This window comes from Chenopodium album, chromosome 2, assembly GCF_948465745.1.
Source record: "Chenopodium album chromosome 2, dcCheAlbu1.1, whole genome shotgun sequence".
Classification (NCBI taxonomy): Eukaryota; Viridiplantae; Streptophyta; class Magnoliopsida; order Caryophyllales; family Amaranthaceae; genus Chenopodium; species Chenopodium album.
The window spans coordinates 10,372,056-10,391,409 of NC_137835.1; the positions used below are offsets into that span (position 1 = coordinate 10,372,056).

The 19,354-nt window shown below is 37.2% G+C and overlaps 1 protein-coding gene and 1 pseudogene across 1 annotated transcript; one reads left to right on the forward strand and one right to left on the reverse strand.

Annotated features, from left to right (window-relative positions):
* The first annotated feature begins 5,852 nt into the window (after positions 1-5,852).
* Positions 5,853-8,293, forward strand: LOC145595847 (AT-hook motif nuclear-localized protein 18 pseudogene; annotated as a pseudogene).
* Positions 8,294-16,178: 7,885 nt separating this feature from the next.
* LOC145582802 (putative cyclic nucleotide-gated ion channel 8) lies at positions 16,179-19,354 on the reverse strand. The gene is made up of 6 exons (XM_081639827.1): positions 18,644-19,354; positions 18,346-18,558; positions 17,780-18,087; positions 17,554-17,665; positions 17,176-17,412; positions 16,179-17,067 (listed from the first exon to the last, which is right to left on the reverse strand). The coding sequence occupies exons 1-6, from the start codon at positions 19,208-19,210 to the stop codon at positions 16,345-16,347; spliced, it is 2,160 nt and encodes a 719-aa protein (XP_081495953.1). The 5' UTR covers positions 19,211-19,354; the 3' UTR covers positions 16,179-16,344.

Consider the following 19,354-nt stretch of genomic DNA (forward strand, 5'->3'; position numbering starts at 1 on the left):
CCGTTATGCGTATCATCATCACACAAGTACCATTGATAGCTTCAAATAAGTTTAGATGGAGCTCATAACACTATCAAGTCATCTTACATATCTCATCATACAATCATATTAATTATGGATTGTTACTAATCTTATTATATACAAGAGAACTAACAAGATCGAGAGGTGATTTTTTAAGTTAATAAGTGACCTAGTTACGAAGATCACGAAGAACTATTGATCCTAAACTCCTCACACTTAGATTTTAAATTCAAGATCATTATGTATAGTAATTTTAATTTTGTTACACCTACAAGTCCTCTTTGTTATGCTTTTATTTAGTTTAGCAAAACAATATTACTACATGCACATATTTCACATCCATATGACGATAATATATACTCTGTATTCATTAATTTGAAACAATATAATCTATTTATTAAATTTTATATATGTTCTTTTGAGAGAAGGATGTATATCACATACGCTCTTACCTGTAGGATCTAATTTATGTTGATCACTCTATAAGCAAAAATTTGACACTACAAGAAATAGGTCATTTTGCGACGGAAACCTTGCAACGGACTACAATTCCGTCGCAAAAAGGGTTAATTTGCGAGGGAATAAATTCCGTCGCAACTTTGCGACGGAAACAAACTTTTGCGACGGAATTTCCGTCGCAAAGTTTGCGACGGAATTTATTCCCTCGCAAAAGTTTGTTTGCGACGGAAATAATCGTCGCAAAACAATATTAAAAAAAAAATTAAAAAAACATTTTGCGACGGATTCTGCGACGGAAATTCCGTCGCAAAAAGTTTTTAAATTTTTTTAAAAAAAACTGAAGTTTCGCTGAAGGAGAGAGAAAAAGAAAACGAAGAACAGAAAGAGGAAAGCGTAGAGAGAGATAGAGGAAAGCGTAGAGAGAGAAAGAAAATCCGGCCACTTCACCGCCGCTGTCGCCACCGGAACGACCGGAATCCGGCCACTCACACCTACTAACGCCCACCCCTTCCGTTCACTCCCACTCACGCGCACTCACGCCCACCCACGCCACCCCCTCCGTTCAAGCCCACTCACGCCCCTCCGTTCGCCGGCGGTGTGCAGCCACCACACCACCCTCCTTCCGGCAGCCGGATTTCCGCCACAACACCCTCAAATCCCGGTGAGTATTCCACTATCCCCCTTTGTTTTTGTTTTCAATTTAATTTTAATGTAAACCCTAACTTTTTCTAATTATGTTTTTTAATTTAATTTGTAACTAAATTTTATTATTTAATTACTTGTGTTTAGTGTAGTGTAGTTTAATTTATATTGCAATGTTAGAATTAGTTTAATTTTTAAGATATATTGCAATGTTAGAATTAGTTTAATGTATGTTAGTTTAGTTTAAAATACATGTTAGATTAGTTTATAATGTATGTTATTTTAGTTTAAAATATATGTTAGTTAGTTTATAATGTATGTTAGTTTAGTTTAAAATATATGTTAGATTAGTTTAAAATATATGTTAGATTAGTTTAAAATATATGTTAATTTAAAAATACATGTTAGTGTATGTATGTTTATTTGAATGTGGGTAATTGTGTGTTAATTATATGTGTTTCATCACTAGGCATACATTCACTAGTGAGATAAGATGTCCAAGGATGGGTTAGGTTGGAGTGATAAGGACCCCTGGATATATGTCATCTAAAACCTCATGTAGGTAATAACTAGTTTTCGCCCATTTTCAAGCCACTTGTTTCCTATATTGCCACTTATGAACTATTTCAAGCCTCGAACTCAAGTAACTATGTTAGGTAGGTGTATTATGGTCAAAAATAAGCTCATTTGATAACAAATGTGAGAAATAGGCAAGTTAGAACCAAAAACGCCCCATTTTCGCCCATTTTTTCTAGTTTTAGGACCTAGTGAACCTATATTGCCACTTATAAACAATTTCAAGCCTCAAACTCAAGTAACTATGTTAGTTAGGTGTATTAAGGTCACAAAAATAGGTTCATTAGATAACAAATGTGAGAAATAGGCAAGTTAGAACCAAAAACGCCCCATTTTCACCCAATTTTCCTAGTTTTAGGACCTAGTGAACCTATATTGCCACTTATGAACTATTTCAAGCCTCGAACTCAAGTAACTATGTTATTTAGGTGTATTATGGTCAAAAATAAGCTCATTTGATAACAAATGTGAGAAATAGGCAAGTTAGAACCAAAAACGCCCCATTTTCGCCCATTTTTTCTAGTTTTAGGACCTAGTGAACCTATATTGCCACTTATAAACAATTTCAAGCCTCAAACTCAAGTAACTATGTTAGTTAGGTGTATTAAGGTCAAAAATAGGTTCATTAGATAACAAATGTGAGAAATAGACAAGTTAGAACCAAAAACGCCCCATTTTCACCCAATTTTCCTAGTTTTAGGACCTAGTGAACCTATATTGCCACTTATGAACTATATCAAGCCTCAAACTATTGGTTCTCATTCTTTATTTTTATTTCTGCATTGTATATCCTTTGTTTGTTACAGGAGGCGTACCAACACAGACAGGAGGAATCAAGAACCCAGGGTTCCCAACTGTCTGAAAATGAAATTTTCTTTGAGGCGGCTGGTGGTCGTAATAAGAAGGGTCGTGTTAGAGGTCTTGGTGTTGGTGCTGACTTGTACTACGGCACATCTAGGGGACGAGGATCGGGTTCTTCCAGCCAATACGTACCGTCGGTCATAACTCAAATGCAGGAAAACTTCCACAAGGAGTTGAATGAGAGGGTGGAAGCAATTGAGAGCCAGATCGATAGCCGTGTGGCGGAACAGCTCGATGCTCGAGTGGAGGCTCGAGTGGCAGAACGGATGGCTGAAATCGAGAGGAAGAACAAGGAGTTCTTAGAGGAGTTAGCCAGTAGATTTACAGGATTGACCACTCCTTTCACTTGTTCTACGATTCAGCCTCAGATTCGAGACCCCAGGAACGACCCGGGTGGTGGTGGTGGTGGTGGTGCAGGCCAAGGACAGCCAGCTTGTGTTTAGTTAGGTGTCATTTTTCGATTTTTGTATATGGATGACATTGTAGTTTAAAAAATTATATCATGTACCGTACTTGGTAGTTACGGCTACGTGTTGTATATATTTGAATTATGTTAGGGCGTGGACTTTTTGACTGAAATTATTTTAAATGCACGTATTTTATTAAACAAGATTGCATGAATACAGGTTCCAGGAAAACAAAACAAAATACAAAAAAATTAAACAGGATTGCAGGAATACAGGTTCCAGGAAAAAAAAACAAAATACAAAAAAAAAAAAAATTAAAATTACAATAACTTTGCGACGGAATTACATTCCGTCGCAAAATGGAGTATTTTGCGACGGATTATTATCCGTCGCAAAAAACTTGATTTTGCGACGGAATGTAATTCCGTCGCAAAATTTGTGACGGAATATTCCGTCGCAAAAGAATCCATTTTGCGACGGAAATACATTCCGTCGCAAAATTTGTGACGGAATATTCCGTCGCAAAATGACTCCTCTTGCTACGGAATTTTCGTCGCAAATGTTGTTTTCAGCTACAACTACCTTTCCGTCGCAAAATCCGTCGCAATTCGTTTTGCGACGGATATTCCGTCACAAAAGGACTGTTTGCTACGAAAGTTCGAGCGACGCCATGCCTGTGACGGAAATCCGTCGCAAAGTCACTTTGCGACGGAATTTTGCCAGTTTGCGACGAATTATTTCCGTCGCAAAACGGCCCTTTTCTTGTAGTGTTGAACTACTCCCTTCATGGACAATATACTTTTACTAATCCCAACTATGCTATCACTTTACCTGTACCTGTAGTAGTCCCAACCGGTCAACAAGTGACACAAGATTGGTTAAAAAAAATTTAAAAATTGAAAAAAAAAAACCACCCATCCCCATGCCAGCAGCCACCCCCCTTCCACCCACGCTAGCTTCACCTCCCTACCCCCCAGCGTCAGCTAACAGCCAGACACCACCTCCCTAGCTCCCTAGCGTCGGTGCCACCAAGACCCACTCCCTCCTAACCTTTGTAACCCTCCCTCATTCAAAAAATTCCTTATAACTCCTCCCCGACCTTCAGAAACACCCAGCCACCCTCCCCCACCACAAGACCCTAGTCTCTAGGGTTTTAGGGTGGGGGAGGGGCTAGGGTATTGGGGGAGGGACTAGGGGGTGGCTGGGTGTTTCCTCATAAACGTGGTCTCTTTTTATTATCGTGTTTTTCTATTTATTTTACATTGTATAAGAGGGTGAGTTTTCATATCGTTCCATTACGCATATTCGTTATAATACCCTAATAGGCAAAACTAGTGGTAACATGTTGCTGTTAGTTGTTGGGTACAGAGAAACAAGTAGCTATCAACTAGTATTTGGTAAAGGCCAGTTTTCAAAATAGTTGATGATAGTATTAATTTAGTGTTTCGCAAAAGTAGCCATTAATTGTAAGCTACACAATAGAGGCTATATATTTATCTAAAATATAGATTGACATTATTTGTTACTCGATATCTTCGAATGCTACTATATACAAGTATAACGTTTGTGATGATAGAGTATGAAACATATTCCTAGGCCTCAACCATAAGCTTAAGCTTTTGGTTGAGATGGTCCTTTAACATGGTATCGGAGCCAACGTGACATAGAGGTCACGGGTTTGAATCTCATCCACCCCTCCTTTTAAGTGGAATTAATTCGCACCAGGTATGGGTGGGTCTGTGTGGCATCCACATTTCAAGCCCAAAGGGCCTTTCATGCGAGGAGGAGTGATAGAGTATGAAACATATTCCTGGGCCTCAACCATAAGTTTAAGCTTTTGGTTGAGATGGTCTCTAACATGTGAAACATTATATATCCAAACGTTTTTTCTATCAGTATCTACTACCTTGCCAAATGTTTCTATTTTTTCGAACTAGTGTTTTTAGTGATTTTGACCTAGGCAAATACTATATCTACTGCCACAAATGCTACCTCCAAACAAGGTCTTAAAATAAAAAAATTTCATCAATCAGTCATTATCTACCTGTACTCGAGCTGCTAAGATCATATAGAGTACCTTATTAGGTCAGCTTCCTAGAGATGGTAATGATGAATCTATTAAAATGAATGTCTTAGAAAGCTTTATTTGCTAAATTAAGTGTCCGGTAGGTTAAATAATGGGCATATAGAACTATTAACCTAAAAACGTTGTTTCAAATTAAAAATATCTTATATATAGCTTACACTGATTAGACTCTTGCATGATTGGTAAAGATATTTTAGTACAAACCTCACCCGATCCACATATCAATATTAAGAGCTTGTTCTGATTTACTGAACTGATTGGAGTTGAACTGAACTGAAAATAAGCTGAACAGAACAAATCCTAAGGGCATTATACTGATGAAGAATATATAATCAAACTTAATAGAATGAGTCTCATAATGGCCATAAGTCGTAATATAGTTTCTCATAGAGAAAATATTGATGATCAATGCGAGTATTAAATTTTCAAAAGAGTTATTAAGGGTAAAGCCTACTTATTTAGGCTACAATCTTAATCTCAATAATAAATACTGCCCTATTGGCCACTTTGGGATACAATGCAACTAATTATCATTTAAACCTTTCTTCAAAAAAAGTTATCATTTGAACCATGTAATCATTACACTCATTGATTAAATATCAATTTAGGGATCCTACACTCTTATTTCCTACTCAACATCTCTAAAACCCTTTTATATCAATCATCGTCTCACTAACAATTAATGCTAGTCTTGTACTTTGTAGTTGTGCAGTGACTAAACATAATTTCAAAACTAGAATTGACAAATATGTGTGCCTTTCCAACCATCAACACTATTAACAATAATTCGTATGCACACGAATAGGACCAAAAAACGTTGGAATATATATAATTTTCTAAATGTAAAAATGACGCTAATTAAGACTATAAATAATGTTATAATTTTAAGCCATCAATTTAGTAGTAAAAAATGTAAAAAGAAAGTCAAGCAATCTAACAAAAGAAGAAAAAATCTAGTAAAATGAAAAAATTCAAAAAAAGGCAAATAAAACCTACAAGACGAGGATATAGTTGAATGATGGTTTAGAAACTATTGGCCTATACACTCTCATGATACAACTGACATAGACAGCAATATTATTAGAGAAGAAGAAGAGGGAGGCGCAAGACTTGAAATTAAATGGACCCCATTTATTCTTTTCTTTTTTTATTTTATTTTTTTTAATTTTTTTTTTTATATTTACCAAAAACCCAACCTCCCCATCATATCATTAACTCATTTCTCTCTTCCTCCTCTCTTCATCTAACCCTAACCCACCTCTCTCCCAAAAACACCCATACTCCCCTCATCCTTCCACTTCTCTTCTCAAATCTTCTTCTTCTTCTCTAGCTAATCCATTCGGTTCGGTTTCAGATCGATTATTAATTTGTAAATTATTGTTCCTTTCAGAGTTGAGTAGCTAGCTACAATTTTCAACTTCAATTCAAATATTATGGTGAGTTTATTATAATCTTCTTCTTCTTCAATTCTATGATTCAATAGAGATATAAAAAAAAAAAAAAAAACACCCTTCGAAAGCTGTAACAAAGTACCAAAGTTTAGCTAGCTAAGCCAGCAAAAAGTTAGATAAACCCAAAAAAAAGTTTGTGAAAAAAGTCTTCTTCTTATTAGCTTATATTACATACTATTCATCCAACCCATCCGTTGTACTTCCACTAATACAAATTCCTTTCCGCTCCATTTTCTTAACCTTTACACCTCCACTATGTTTGCTAATCACCCACTAATTATACTTGTCAAGATTATTTCTTGCCTTGTTTAATTTCTTATATTATTTGTTACTTTCTACAAAGTACTGTATTTCCTTTATCTTGAGTTCTTTAACAAGTTGATCTAGGTAAGCTTATTGAGTAGTTGTTGGATGAATATGGATCCGATTTCGGCATCGGCACATGGGCACTCACTTCCACCTCCTTTCCATCTCCACCCCCACCAATTCCACCAACTCCAACCTCAGAACAACTCCGAATCCGACCTCTCCCCCCGCCTTGGCGGGGTTGGTAAACGAGAGCGAGACGACGATACCACAAGCACCACCGATAATACCGGCACCGACAACCAAGATTCCAAAGATGGAAGTGGAGATCACCACAATATGATGACGAGGCGGCCGAGGGGGAGACCAGCTGGGTCTAAGAACAAGCCTAAGCCGCCTATCATCATTACTCGAGATAGCGCTAACGCTCTCCGAACCCATGTTATGGAGGTTTCTGATGGTTGTGACATAATGGAAAGTGTTGCTACTTTTGCTCGCCTTCGACAACGAGGTGTATGTATTCTTAGTGGTACTGGGACGGTTGCTAATGTTACTATACGGCAACCGGGTTCGACCTCTAGCGGCAACGGCGGTCCTCCCGCCGTTGTCACGCTTCACGGGAGGTTCGAGATCTTGTCATTGGCGGGATCGTTTCTTCCGCCTCCTGCCCCGCCCGCTGCTACGGGGCTTAGCATATACTTAGCGGGCGGGCAGGGACAAGTTGTGGGTGGTAGTGTGGTTGGGCAATTGTTAGCGTCTGGTCCTGTTGTTATTATGGCTGCTTCTTTTAGCAATGCTGCTTATGAAAGATTGCCATTAGAGGAAGACCAAGAAGGTGGTGGGCCTATGGGAGGAATGCAAGGGGGTGGTGGTCAACTCGGTGGTGGCGGTGGTGGTATGGATCATCAAGGGATGCCACCGTCAGCTCAACAGTTGCTTGGAAACGATCCAAACGGAGGGGCCGGGTTGTTCCAAGGGATGCCGCCTAATCTGCTTAACTCTGTCCAAATGCCCCCGGAGGGGTATTGGGGTTCTGGCCGACCTCAATTTTAAATATTCCTGAAATATTTATCTGTAATTTGAACCAGAAATGTGACAACTAATTGTGGACGGGGGATGCTGGTTACGTGATGAACGCAAATGCAAGGACGGTGCATTACAATGAATGAATCACCAAGAAAAAGAAAGGTCAGTCAAGTATTTCGCTTGGAGAAAACTCTTTGGTTAATTGTTGGTAGTGCAAGCTAAGTAAGTAGCTAGCAAGAGGTTCATTTTAGGATTTTTTTTTTTTTTTTCTACTTTTCAAATTTTACTTACATTGTAGGTAGAAGATGAGTGCTGATCGATGAGAAAAAACTGTTAATTGCCATGTGTTTTTAATTTTATTTTTGTTTCTTTTTGGGGAGATTTAAGGTTTGGTGCACCCATTGCTGCAATTTTTTTCTCCTTACTTTAAAGTTGATGGTAGTTTGTTGGTCATTGAAGTTGGTGTTTAATTATTTTTGTGAGATTGCATGATGCTTTTATTAATTTTTGATTGAGGATGATATATCATTGTACATTGTTATTCAATGGAAATTATTCTTGGTCCAAAGCTCATTTACTCACAATTTCCAACAATAATCAACATAACTTCATTCATCTTAACTAACCAATCCTTTATATTTTTTTTTTGTATTCTTCCTCTAACTTTCCTCTTAACAACCTATCTACTTGTATTTGATCATTGAACATTAACTAAACAAGTTGATAAAAAACAAATCACATATTTAAACAACATGACACTCCATCATATGAAACTGTTATCCGTTGTCCCCTATAATATATATAAAATAACACGTACACACCACCACCTCTCACTTCTGCCTGGAATTAGTTGTCATATTACTCGTTTCAGTATTAGCATCGTGACAATTAATGATCCCGGATGGAGCAAGGGGTGAGTAAAAGAAAGTTGTATAGGTACCAACATTCCTTGTTTCATGCATGAATGTAAATCCAAAAAAAAAAAAAGGGTAAAAAGAGCTCCGAGAAAAGGGGGGTGGAGTGAAAGAGTGCGTAGAGTAGAGCATTAAAAGCAAAGGAAGAAATGAAATGAATGGAAGTGAGTGAGGAGTAATAGGGTGACTGTAGAGGTGTCCACCGTGCGAGTCGTGCGAGCTGGGTTAGGGTTAGGTGGGTCGCGGGTTGGGGTTTCATGACACACGACACGACACACGTTAGGTAGGGTGGGCCGGGTCGTGGGTTGGGTCGGAGAAGTTGGACACACTAGGGTTAGGTTCGTGGGTTAGATGGGTCGTGGGTGGGTCGAGCTGGGTTCGTGGGTTAGACGGGTCGTGGGTGGGTCGAGGTGGGTTCGTGGGTTAGGGTGGGTCAAAGGGTGGGTCGAGGTGGGTTAGGGTGGGTCGAGGTGGGTTCATGGGTTAGGGTGGGTCAAAGGGTGGGTTTGGGTTGAGTTGGGTTAGTGTGTTAGGGTCGGGTGGGTTCGTGTGTTAGGGTCGGGTGGGTGAAACGGCTAAATGGGGTGTGTGATGTTTTAATTTTTACAAAATTAACAATTTGATGGCTTGCTCTTAATTAAGATGCCTACGTATCCTTATATCACAAAATAAGGAATCAAAGCCAACGTAGTTCTTATATTGTACTTATTTTGGAATTTGGGGGAGGAAGGGGGGCTTGGACCTATCTTTAGAAAATTAAAATTTAATTTTTCAATTAAATTCTAATTTTCGAAAAATAAGTTGCCTACGTATCCCGAAAGAATCAAAGCCCACGTAGTTCTTAGCGTACCTGATTAAGACTTTTCTAGCCACCCATGTTTGTTGCATCATCATCCCCGGAAGCTGCATCATCCGTTGACGACTCCAATATCATCACAGGATCATCTTCATCGTCTTCGTCTTGCTTTAAACCTTGAGTTCTTCTTTCAGCTTGATCCCAATCTTTCTTACAAACACAAATTTGAATGCTTTCCGGAGTTAAGCGAGATCTTTTTTCATCTAACACTCTTCTACCTGCACTAAAAGCAGACTCGGAAGCAACTGATGAAGCGGGAACTGCAAGTATATCTTTTGCAATTCTCGCTAATATAGGAAAACTTTTTTGATGTTCTTGCCACCATTTTATAATTTGAAAGCTGTTGTTGGTCTCATGTTGATATGACAAATAATCATTAATAGCAAGTGTTGAAGAAGATGATGATGAGAATGATGTAGATGCTTTGTGTTTTTTTTTCATAACTTTATCAAGAAAACCAAATCTAGAATCGGAAGTACTAGTATTAGTTGGTGTAGCTAAATCAAAACCATAAATAGATGCATAATGATCATAAAGGTCTCCCAAAACAGATTTGCATTTGTTAATATATTCACTAACATCATAATCGATTCCTAAACTTGTATAATAAAATTCTAAAAGATTTTCCAAACCTTCAGCTTTGACACCGGGGTCAAGAATAGCAGCAATTCCATAAATAATTGGAAATTCACTAAAATAAGTATGCCACTTACGTTTCATGCTATCAAGAACGGGACGAAGTTCATCAATCTTCATATGCTCTTCGATGGTGTGAACAACTTTAACACACTCAATTACTACTAAATGAATGTTAGGCTCGTAGATATAAGAGAAAATATGAGTTGCACTATCAAAAGCATTTAAAACATCACGAACAAAAGAAGCATTAGTCCATTGACTTTCGGTTAATAACTCAGTAGGATCAACACGAGTCTCGTTGTAAAGTTGGGTCAAAATATCACGATACTTTATAGCATCATTCAACAAATTGAAAGTAGAATTCCAACGGGTAGGGGTATCAATAGACCATTGTCTTTTCTTAAGACCTCTTTCTTTACACATAGCTATGTACTTTCGTCTAACTGACTGAGTTATCCTAATCCATTTTATAACTGTTCTAATTGGGTTTAGCAATGGTTGCAACTCAGCGAGACCCTCTTGAACAGACAAATTCAAAATATGAGCACAACATCTAACATGCAAGAGACTACCACCCAACAACAAATGCAACTCGGAGTCATTTTTCAAATAGTCAATACACTTTGTGTTTGCAGTTGCATTATCAAGAGACAAAGAAAAAACTTTATTATTCAAGTGAAATTCTTTTAAACAATCCAAAATACGAACTTTGATGTTAAAACCGGTATGCCTTTCTTCCATAGCTTGAAAACATAGTATACGTTTTTGAATAAACCAATCATCATCCACCCAATGAGCAGTAATGCAAAGAAAAGGTTCGCCCATACTAGAAGTCCATGTATCACTTGTAAAACTAACACGACCATCAAAAGTACGAAATAATTCAATCAAACCACTCCTATATTTATAATAAGAAGTTTGTGTATAACGTCTTAGGGTGTTTCGGGGGACACGAGTAAATGCAGGTTGTAATGCAACTTTATTAAAATGCTCAACATTTGCATTTTCACCATAACTAAAAGGGTATTCATTAGCAATAACTAAAGTACTCATTTCATCAATCATTCTATCTTTATTATAATGGAAAGGTGTACCTCCGCCTGGTAGATGGCTCATGTATCCACCCAATTGTGTTTGGACGGGCAACTTACCCCCCGAAGGACGGGGGCCATTTTCGAACAAGTCGTGTTTATTTTGCAAATGCCGACTAAAGGTTCCGGTTCCATCTCCCGTTTTCCAACTATATGACTTGTCATTTGCACCTAGCGCCTTGCAAACTAGGCATGTATACGTGAACCTCTTTGGTTGACCGGGTTGCCATCCCGGGGGTGTGACGTCAACACCGTCAAAATGTTTCCACACCCAAGAAGTGTGTCCTCGACCTCTACTTTCACCGCCACCACCTTTCATAAATCAAATTATTGAAATTAATTTTTAAACGCTATTCATGAAAATAAGCTTTTAAATTTTAAATATTTTAATTATAATTATTTAAACGCATTTTTCATGGTAATTATAAATCATAGAAAATTGGAACTAAACGAACTTTATAATCATTAATAATAGTTTTTTTCAAATATTCATAACAATAAAAATTAAATTAGAAATTACCTTGAGATGAAGGTTGAGATGTTGGTTGTGATGGAGGTGGCATAGTTGAACTCGATGATTGGTGGGAGAAATGTTGTGGTGGAGACGTTTGAATATTTTGCCCATCTCCTAAACCATAATCTCCATATTCATTGACAAATTGGTTTAAATTTTCCGTATTAATTTCATACGAAAAATTTGCACCACCACTCCTTTGGCCACCACTTCGACCACCACTTTGACTCCTTCCCATTCCTCCTCTTGAGCCCATTTTTTTTTTTTTATGATTACTAATTATAATATGGAGAAGAACTTTTTTTTTTTTTTTTTTTTTAGAATCTTAAGAATACTAATAATAATAGTAAGGAGATTTTTTTTTAACAAAAATAAAACTCTATATAACACTAAATAACACTTGAGAATTTGAGAACAATTAAGAATTTTTGAGTAAGAGAGAAAGAAAGCTTGAGTTGTGTGGAAATTTCAATGAAATGGAATTGGTATTTATAGGAAAAATTGAGGGGATGATCATACAATACAAAAAAACTAGCCGTTAACATTCTTCATCAAATTCAAAAAAAAAGTAGCCGTTAGTTTTGAAAATTATTTGGAATATGGCTGTTAGGCTAGGCGGGTTGTGCGGGTTGTGCGGGTTGTGCGGGTTGTGCGGGTTGGCGGGTTGGGCGGGTTGTGCGGGTTGTGCGGGTTGGCGGGTTGGGCGGGTTGGTGGGTTGTGCGGGTTGGCGGGTTGGGTGGGCTGGCGGGTTGTGCGGGTTGGTGGGTTGGGTGGGCCGTGCGTGATGGGTCGGGTTGGGTGGGTTCGTGGGTTGGGTGGGTCGAATCACGTGGGTCGAAATGGGTTGAACGAGTTGGGCCGAATCATGTGGGTCAAAATGGGCTGGGTCGAAATGGGCTGGCCTAGAATTTTTGGACCCATGACGCACCCACCTTTTCAAACGGGTTGTGCCGGGTTGTGCCGAGTCGGATCCGGGCTGGACCCATTTGACCCACCAGCCGTGCGGGTCAGGGTGGGCTGGGTCCAACCCGGCCCACTGGCCACCTCTAGGTGACTGATAGATAGATTATTCCATTTACGAGAATGAATGAAAAATTAAATTTGAGAAAACATAAAGAAGAGAGAGAAAGAAAGAAAGAGCAGTGGCATGCATAAATGGGTTGTTAGTCGACAAGATGGTGAATGAGGATTGTGGGTGCTGAGTTGCACGTGCACTGCCGTTACAGTTAAAACAGATCAGAGCTCCTTTTCGAGGTAGTCAGCCTATGCAACCCCTGTAGTAGAAACACCTCCAAAAGGCTCAATTGCTTGCTTCAATCTTAAGTGCTTACCCCACTTTTTCATTTCTTGTTTTTGGCTCTATTCCTATATTGTAAACTGTCCAATCTTCTGGATTTCACGTAGGAACATTGCGGATTTAGGGCCTGTTTTAATTTACTGAACTGAGTTGATGAAATGAATTGTTTACGAGAGAAGGAAAATAAAAACTGAGCTGAACTAAGTTGAATTGAATTAAAATTAAGTTGAAGAGAATAAACCCTTAAACAATATGGCCATATATATTATGGTATATCCTTATATTAAGGGCCGGGATAGTCTTATATGATATTGTTTATGTGTTTCATTCGTATATATATGTTATTAGGAGATTACAAATTAAAGTTTTTTGTTCAAAATTTAAATATGGGAAAAAAAAAACTCAATTCTATCATAAGTTATTGTGAGATTGTTTTATGAGTTGAATTGAATTATAAAAGTTAAATTAATAAAAGACACCCTTAATAATTAAATTAATTAGATGCATGGATTTAATACTAATTTGATATGCTATACCATGTAGTATTGTAAACACATGTGGTTATGTACAAGAGCATGACATTAGGAACAAGATAATGTAAAATATGTTCTATTATCACATAAAATCACATGTTCTATCACATATGTACTTGTATTACTCATTTTATGTACTTGTGTTCTTTTGGTGCACAATAGACATTAAATGGCATTCTTTTACCCGATGTGGTGCATTTGTGTCAATAGTCTATTCATTGATTAACAAAAATAACCTAAATACTGTAAGTTTTATATAGTATATACAACATTATATGACATTCTTATGCCTTATACATAGCATATATTTATAAATCACAATTCAGATTTATCTATAGAAAATTAAGTAGAATAAACTGTCACAGGAATAATTATACGTGTAAAACAAAATTAGTCTGATCAAATTTGGATTGGGAGAGTGCAAAGTATGTATGGAGAAAAATAAATCAAAGGGATCACATATTTGATGTAAAATTATTAGGTCAAAGTCATATACTGGGTATGATCCAAGTTGATTATTCATCTTTAATTTGATAATATACGGATTGGTTTGATCACCTTTGGTTTTGATAATATTTGATTAGTGTTGTGTTTCCATTAACATGAAAAATGATCTTCAACTTTTGATGTGATATCTCACATAATTAACCACTAACATATCACTAGTAAAATGGCTATCATTCATAACCAAATTAAGTAGATTACCTATATAGATTTGATCTTATGAGCATTAAGAACATTTGATGTATTATGTACATAATTTTTTGGATAAAAACAATTAGTTATATCTCAATAAGCTATTCAATATTGCAAATTAAATGCATGTTTTTATTATTACAAACCCGTTGATAAGAACTACACATCAGTTGATCAATGCCAAGATAAGAATTTTTTTTTTTTTTCGATGAGCTCTATCACCATTGAACTTACAGTTTAATCAGTGCTAATAATGCATGTTGTTGTTAGGTTCATCGTAAGTGTTAGAGGACCAACTCAACCAAAAGCTTAAACTGATGGTTGAGGCCCAGGAATATGTTTTATACTCTATCAGTAACCAAGGTAACGAGCGATACTACAAGCACAAAAAACTCAAAAAGTCTACTCGTTAATGGACAATGGTAGTTCATAGTAATAAACACAGTGAAATTAAAATCTCCTATCAAATCTCATTTAGAGATCATTCTAATAAAACCAATTTGTGATACATCGAATTAGTTTATGAGACGTTATAAGTTAAAGCTCATATCTTTATCTGTTAAGCCCGTTTTGTGTGCGGTCGGCCACACCGTGTGGCCACTTAAAGTAACCCCTGTAACATTGATTAAGTAACCCCTATAATACCGACCGAGTAACCCCTATAACACTGACTGAGTAACTCTATAACCATGACCAAGTAACCCCTTTAATACTGACCAAGTAACCCTCATTACACTTGCAAAGTAACCCCTATAACATTGACCGAATAACTTCATAACAATGACGAAGTAACCCCTTTAATACTGATCAAGTAACCTCCATTACACTAGCAAAGTAATCCCTACAGTGGCTAGCGCTGACCGGCCAGCCACATATAAGACTTTGTGGTATCCGTTTAAGTGTCTTACAGAACAAACTCACCAGTGTCCGGAGTTATACTTAAAAAGTAACAACGTTCCCATTAAATATGAGTCCACAAACACCCCTTTGAATGGAACATTTGAACAGTGAAATTTGAGAATAACAAATTAATTTTGTCACTACTAATTGACGATCAATGTGCTTAAGCTTAAGCGAGTTGGCAGTTGAGAATCAAAGGATTGGACGAAAGTTCTTAGAATTCCTAGCCCAAACATACTTCTGCATCTAAAAGAAGACGGGCCCACTCATGAAAAACGGTCCATTACAAAATCCATTAGAACGAGTTTGATTAAAATTAAAAATCTTGATAGTGCCAATAAACATTGTTTATTTCCTTCATCTTTTCTTGAAAACTAATATCAAGAGAACTTTCTATTTAAGAATTAAAAAAAGTTATAGAGCATTAAGAAAAAGTCATTGTTCTTAAGCATTTATAGGGACAAATTGTATTGTTTTATTTTAAAAGAAACAATTACTTTTTTTTTTTTTTTTTTTAATGTCTTTTAGTAAAATAATAACAAAAGAATTATGGGAAAAAAAACGTGAGTCAAATGAAGTGGCAAATAAATTTTATTAATCATGTAAAGATTAGCTTTTCTGAAATGCAAATTTGAAAACAAAATTTTGCACTATGGAGATTGTGAACAGGAACGAAAAAAAAGGTTTCGAAGAATTCAAGTAAATTATATGCAAGACGTTAAACAAATTTTGTTGTTCACGATGACACGATAATTGAGTACACCTAAATTATAACAAGATCATGGAGTCAAATTCTTTGTATCACCTACAATAATCATCAACTTCATACTTCATATGCTTCATCTCTCTTTGATTGCCTCTTTAAGTTTTCATTATCTTATTTTCTAGGCAATTTCCTCTAGTCATTTCTAAATGTAACACACAAATGATACAAAGTACATTCTATATCACCTTATACCATTCAAACTATATAAGTAACTATACAATTTAATTGGCCCAAGCAAAACATAGTACAACTCTATCACATAACATAGGTTATACTGCTAACTAAAATCATGACTACAAACCTCAATCAATGTTGGAGAAGTCAGGTTCAGGAGGCTTCTGCAACGCCAAGCCGGTGGTGCTGTTCCCACTACGAAGTCTATGGACTCCACGAAGAGCGTTCCTAGCAAACCTTGAGGCAAAGATGGTAGCACCAAGGCTAGAGCCACTTTCATCACCCTTGGCTCTACGCTTCTTACTTGACCTGTTTCCATGTTCTAAATAATCATTATAATCCTCTTCCTCCCCTTCTTCTAATCGTCGAAGCTCAGCTATCTTCCTCCTCATGTGGCGTCTCCAGGCAGCTTGTATAAAGCAAGCTGCCCAAGTCCGCCATTGCTGAGAGTAGAACCGGAAGGTGTGCTGCACCTGTTTACTGTGAAGTCTTCGAAACTGCCCTGCAACAAATTTCAGCTCCTCTGCTCTTAAAGCAAAGGCCTCTACTTCTGTGAGAGCTTTCACAGTTCTTGTTGACTGTGGTAAATTTATGCTGGATTTCGGGTCTAAGGCCCATGTTAAAAGCTCTTCGCCACAAAAGTCTCCTTCCTTTAACAATCCTCGGTTGTAAAATCCACTTCTTCCACCATCTGTTGTCACACTTTCTAGGTGTCCCCTTATGATGAAGATCATTTCGTCGACTGGGTCTCCTTCTCTGACAATGAAGGTGTTTTCGGTGTATAAGCTAGGCTTCAGTCGCTCACATATGGCATCGAGCAGTCGTTCATCCATATTTGCAAATAAAGGAACCTAAAGATACCAAGCACAATTGAAATACATATTAAGTTGAAGTTAGAACCACCAAAATTCAAAGAAAACATTCTGACAATTAGTATAGTTGACAGTTCAGACACTTACTCTTCTGACTAGATTTAAACAGAGATGGCGTTTGATGTCCCTCCTAAGATCTTTTGGTAGACTCTGAACCAAGCTCTCTTCATCAACTCCTCGTGTTTCTAACCACTTGTATTGGTTATATCGTCTTACTCGTTCCCTAAGAACTTGTGGCAGTAAACGATGATGCATCCATTGCTCTGAATCGCGCCTCTTTATTCTCATCTCCTCTAGCCTAACAGTAAGTGATTGTAGATACGTCTGCAAACAACAACATGAAGTTACAGAGTTCAAAGTCACATCTCTTTCCTAAAATTAAGCCCTACATGGTTTAATAATGTTTCATTTTCAGGTAAAACTGACTAGTAATCAATAGAAAATCGTGTACGAAACAGGAAATACCTGCATGTTTCCAATCAGAAGTGCAAAAAGAATAAGACCGGATATAGCAAGACATATAGAGAATATAATTTCCCCTGGATAGGTACTAGTCTGTAGCCCTTGACCCAATGTACTGCAAAAATTAACGTTTTTGAGCCGTTAGTACAACAAATGTACGAGTTAAAAAGTAAGGCTAAATAGCTAACATGTTTAGCAGAACTAGAAATGCTTAGTAGTTGCGAATAACCTTAGATTCTGAAGACCCCACCAGAGGCAATAGCAAAATTTATTAACAAAAGTTTGAGATTCGACGATTTTAGAGGATTGTGCTTGTGTATAGATTCCAAAGTTGAAGTTTGAATCTTCTTCCTCAACTGAGCACATCTTATTAAGAACATCCACACTAATATTTTGCCATACCTCGAAAGTAGCCATATCATGACTCCCACAATACAAAAAATCGTTATCACATTTATGACCTTGTCTTTGACATGCATTTTTCCAACATGTATCTATGCGTTCCACAGCAAATAAATACCATAGCGCCCCAGCAATCTGCAATGATGTCCTCGACACTTAGCATATAGCCTTCAAGACTAAAACAAACAAACCCGGCCATTGTTACCAAATTCGCTAATACCCTCACAAACTACGAATTGGTACATGGTACATGGCCTAGTAGTACACTTTTAGACTAGTTTAACAAAATCAGGTAGCGAATTGTGTTTCCATGCTTGTTCCACGTAGCAAAACATACCACAACAAGACTAGAACGCACTTACAAAGAGTGTAATAACATTTAAACGCGCTTACATGACTAGAGAGCAAGTACCACAGCAAGTAATAAGCAGCTCCAAGCCAAGCACTTTCAGCAAATACACCAGCAGTCTTTTTCAAGTCTGAAGTCAGAGGATAAAACCTAGCAAATCTAAAAATGTATTGTGAAAATACAATTATTTGCAACCATTTCTTTGTCTCTAGTATACCTTTCCCTTGAGCTTTAACAAGGTATTTTAAGACCACAATCTGCACAACCAAGAACGACGAATCAATGAAATAACATTGCCTCTACTTGACATCATCAAGAAAATATTACAAGTACATATAATACCTGTGGTAAGGGCAGAACAGCTAACAAATCTATGATGAAATAGCGCAGTAGGTAACGTTTAGCAATCTCTCCGGTATCAATAACAAGCTCACCACGTCCAAAGACTCGAGAAGATGGTGCAATATATGCAGTACGAAATTGAAAAGCCATGTGAATAAGATAGAAAGCATCAATCATGGTACGCAAAGTCGTAGTTGTAACAGCTAATCCATAGTCCATGCCTAAGCAATTCTTCTGATGTTCAACTATAGGTAGATAAAAGAACAAAGGATCTATAGACACTGCAATGATGCAAGATATAACGAAAAGTCGATTCCAAAGAAGAAGAGATTTATCTTGAGGATCAAACACTTTCTTGTCAGACACTTTCAGATCTTCTGGAAACACTGCTCGAGTAACCCCTGATCGTAGTGATTTACCAATTGTCCTTAGTCCATGAGGTTTCATCATTCCTATATTAAAAGACCTTGTTGAATTTTGTGACTTATAAACACTACGTTTCAGTCCTTCTATACTGAAGGCAAAACGATTTGTAGAGTCATTGTTCTTTGTTGAGAATGAGTCCATTTTATTTAGTCTGTCAAAATATAAGAAACCATTATACCTGCCACACTTTTAAACAAAATCTAGACTAGTAGTATCAATGTAACAAAATTCGACACGAACAATTAGTATAAGAATGAAGCTAAAGCAGAGCAACCTATAGCTAAA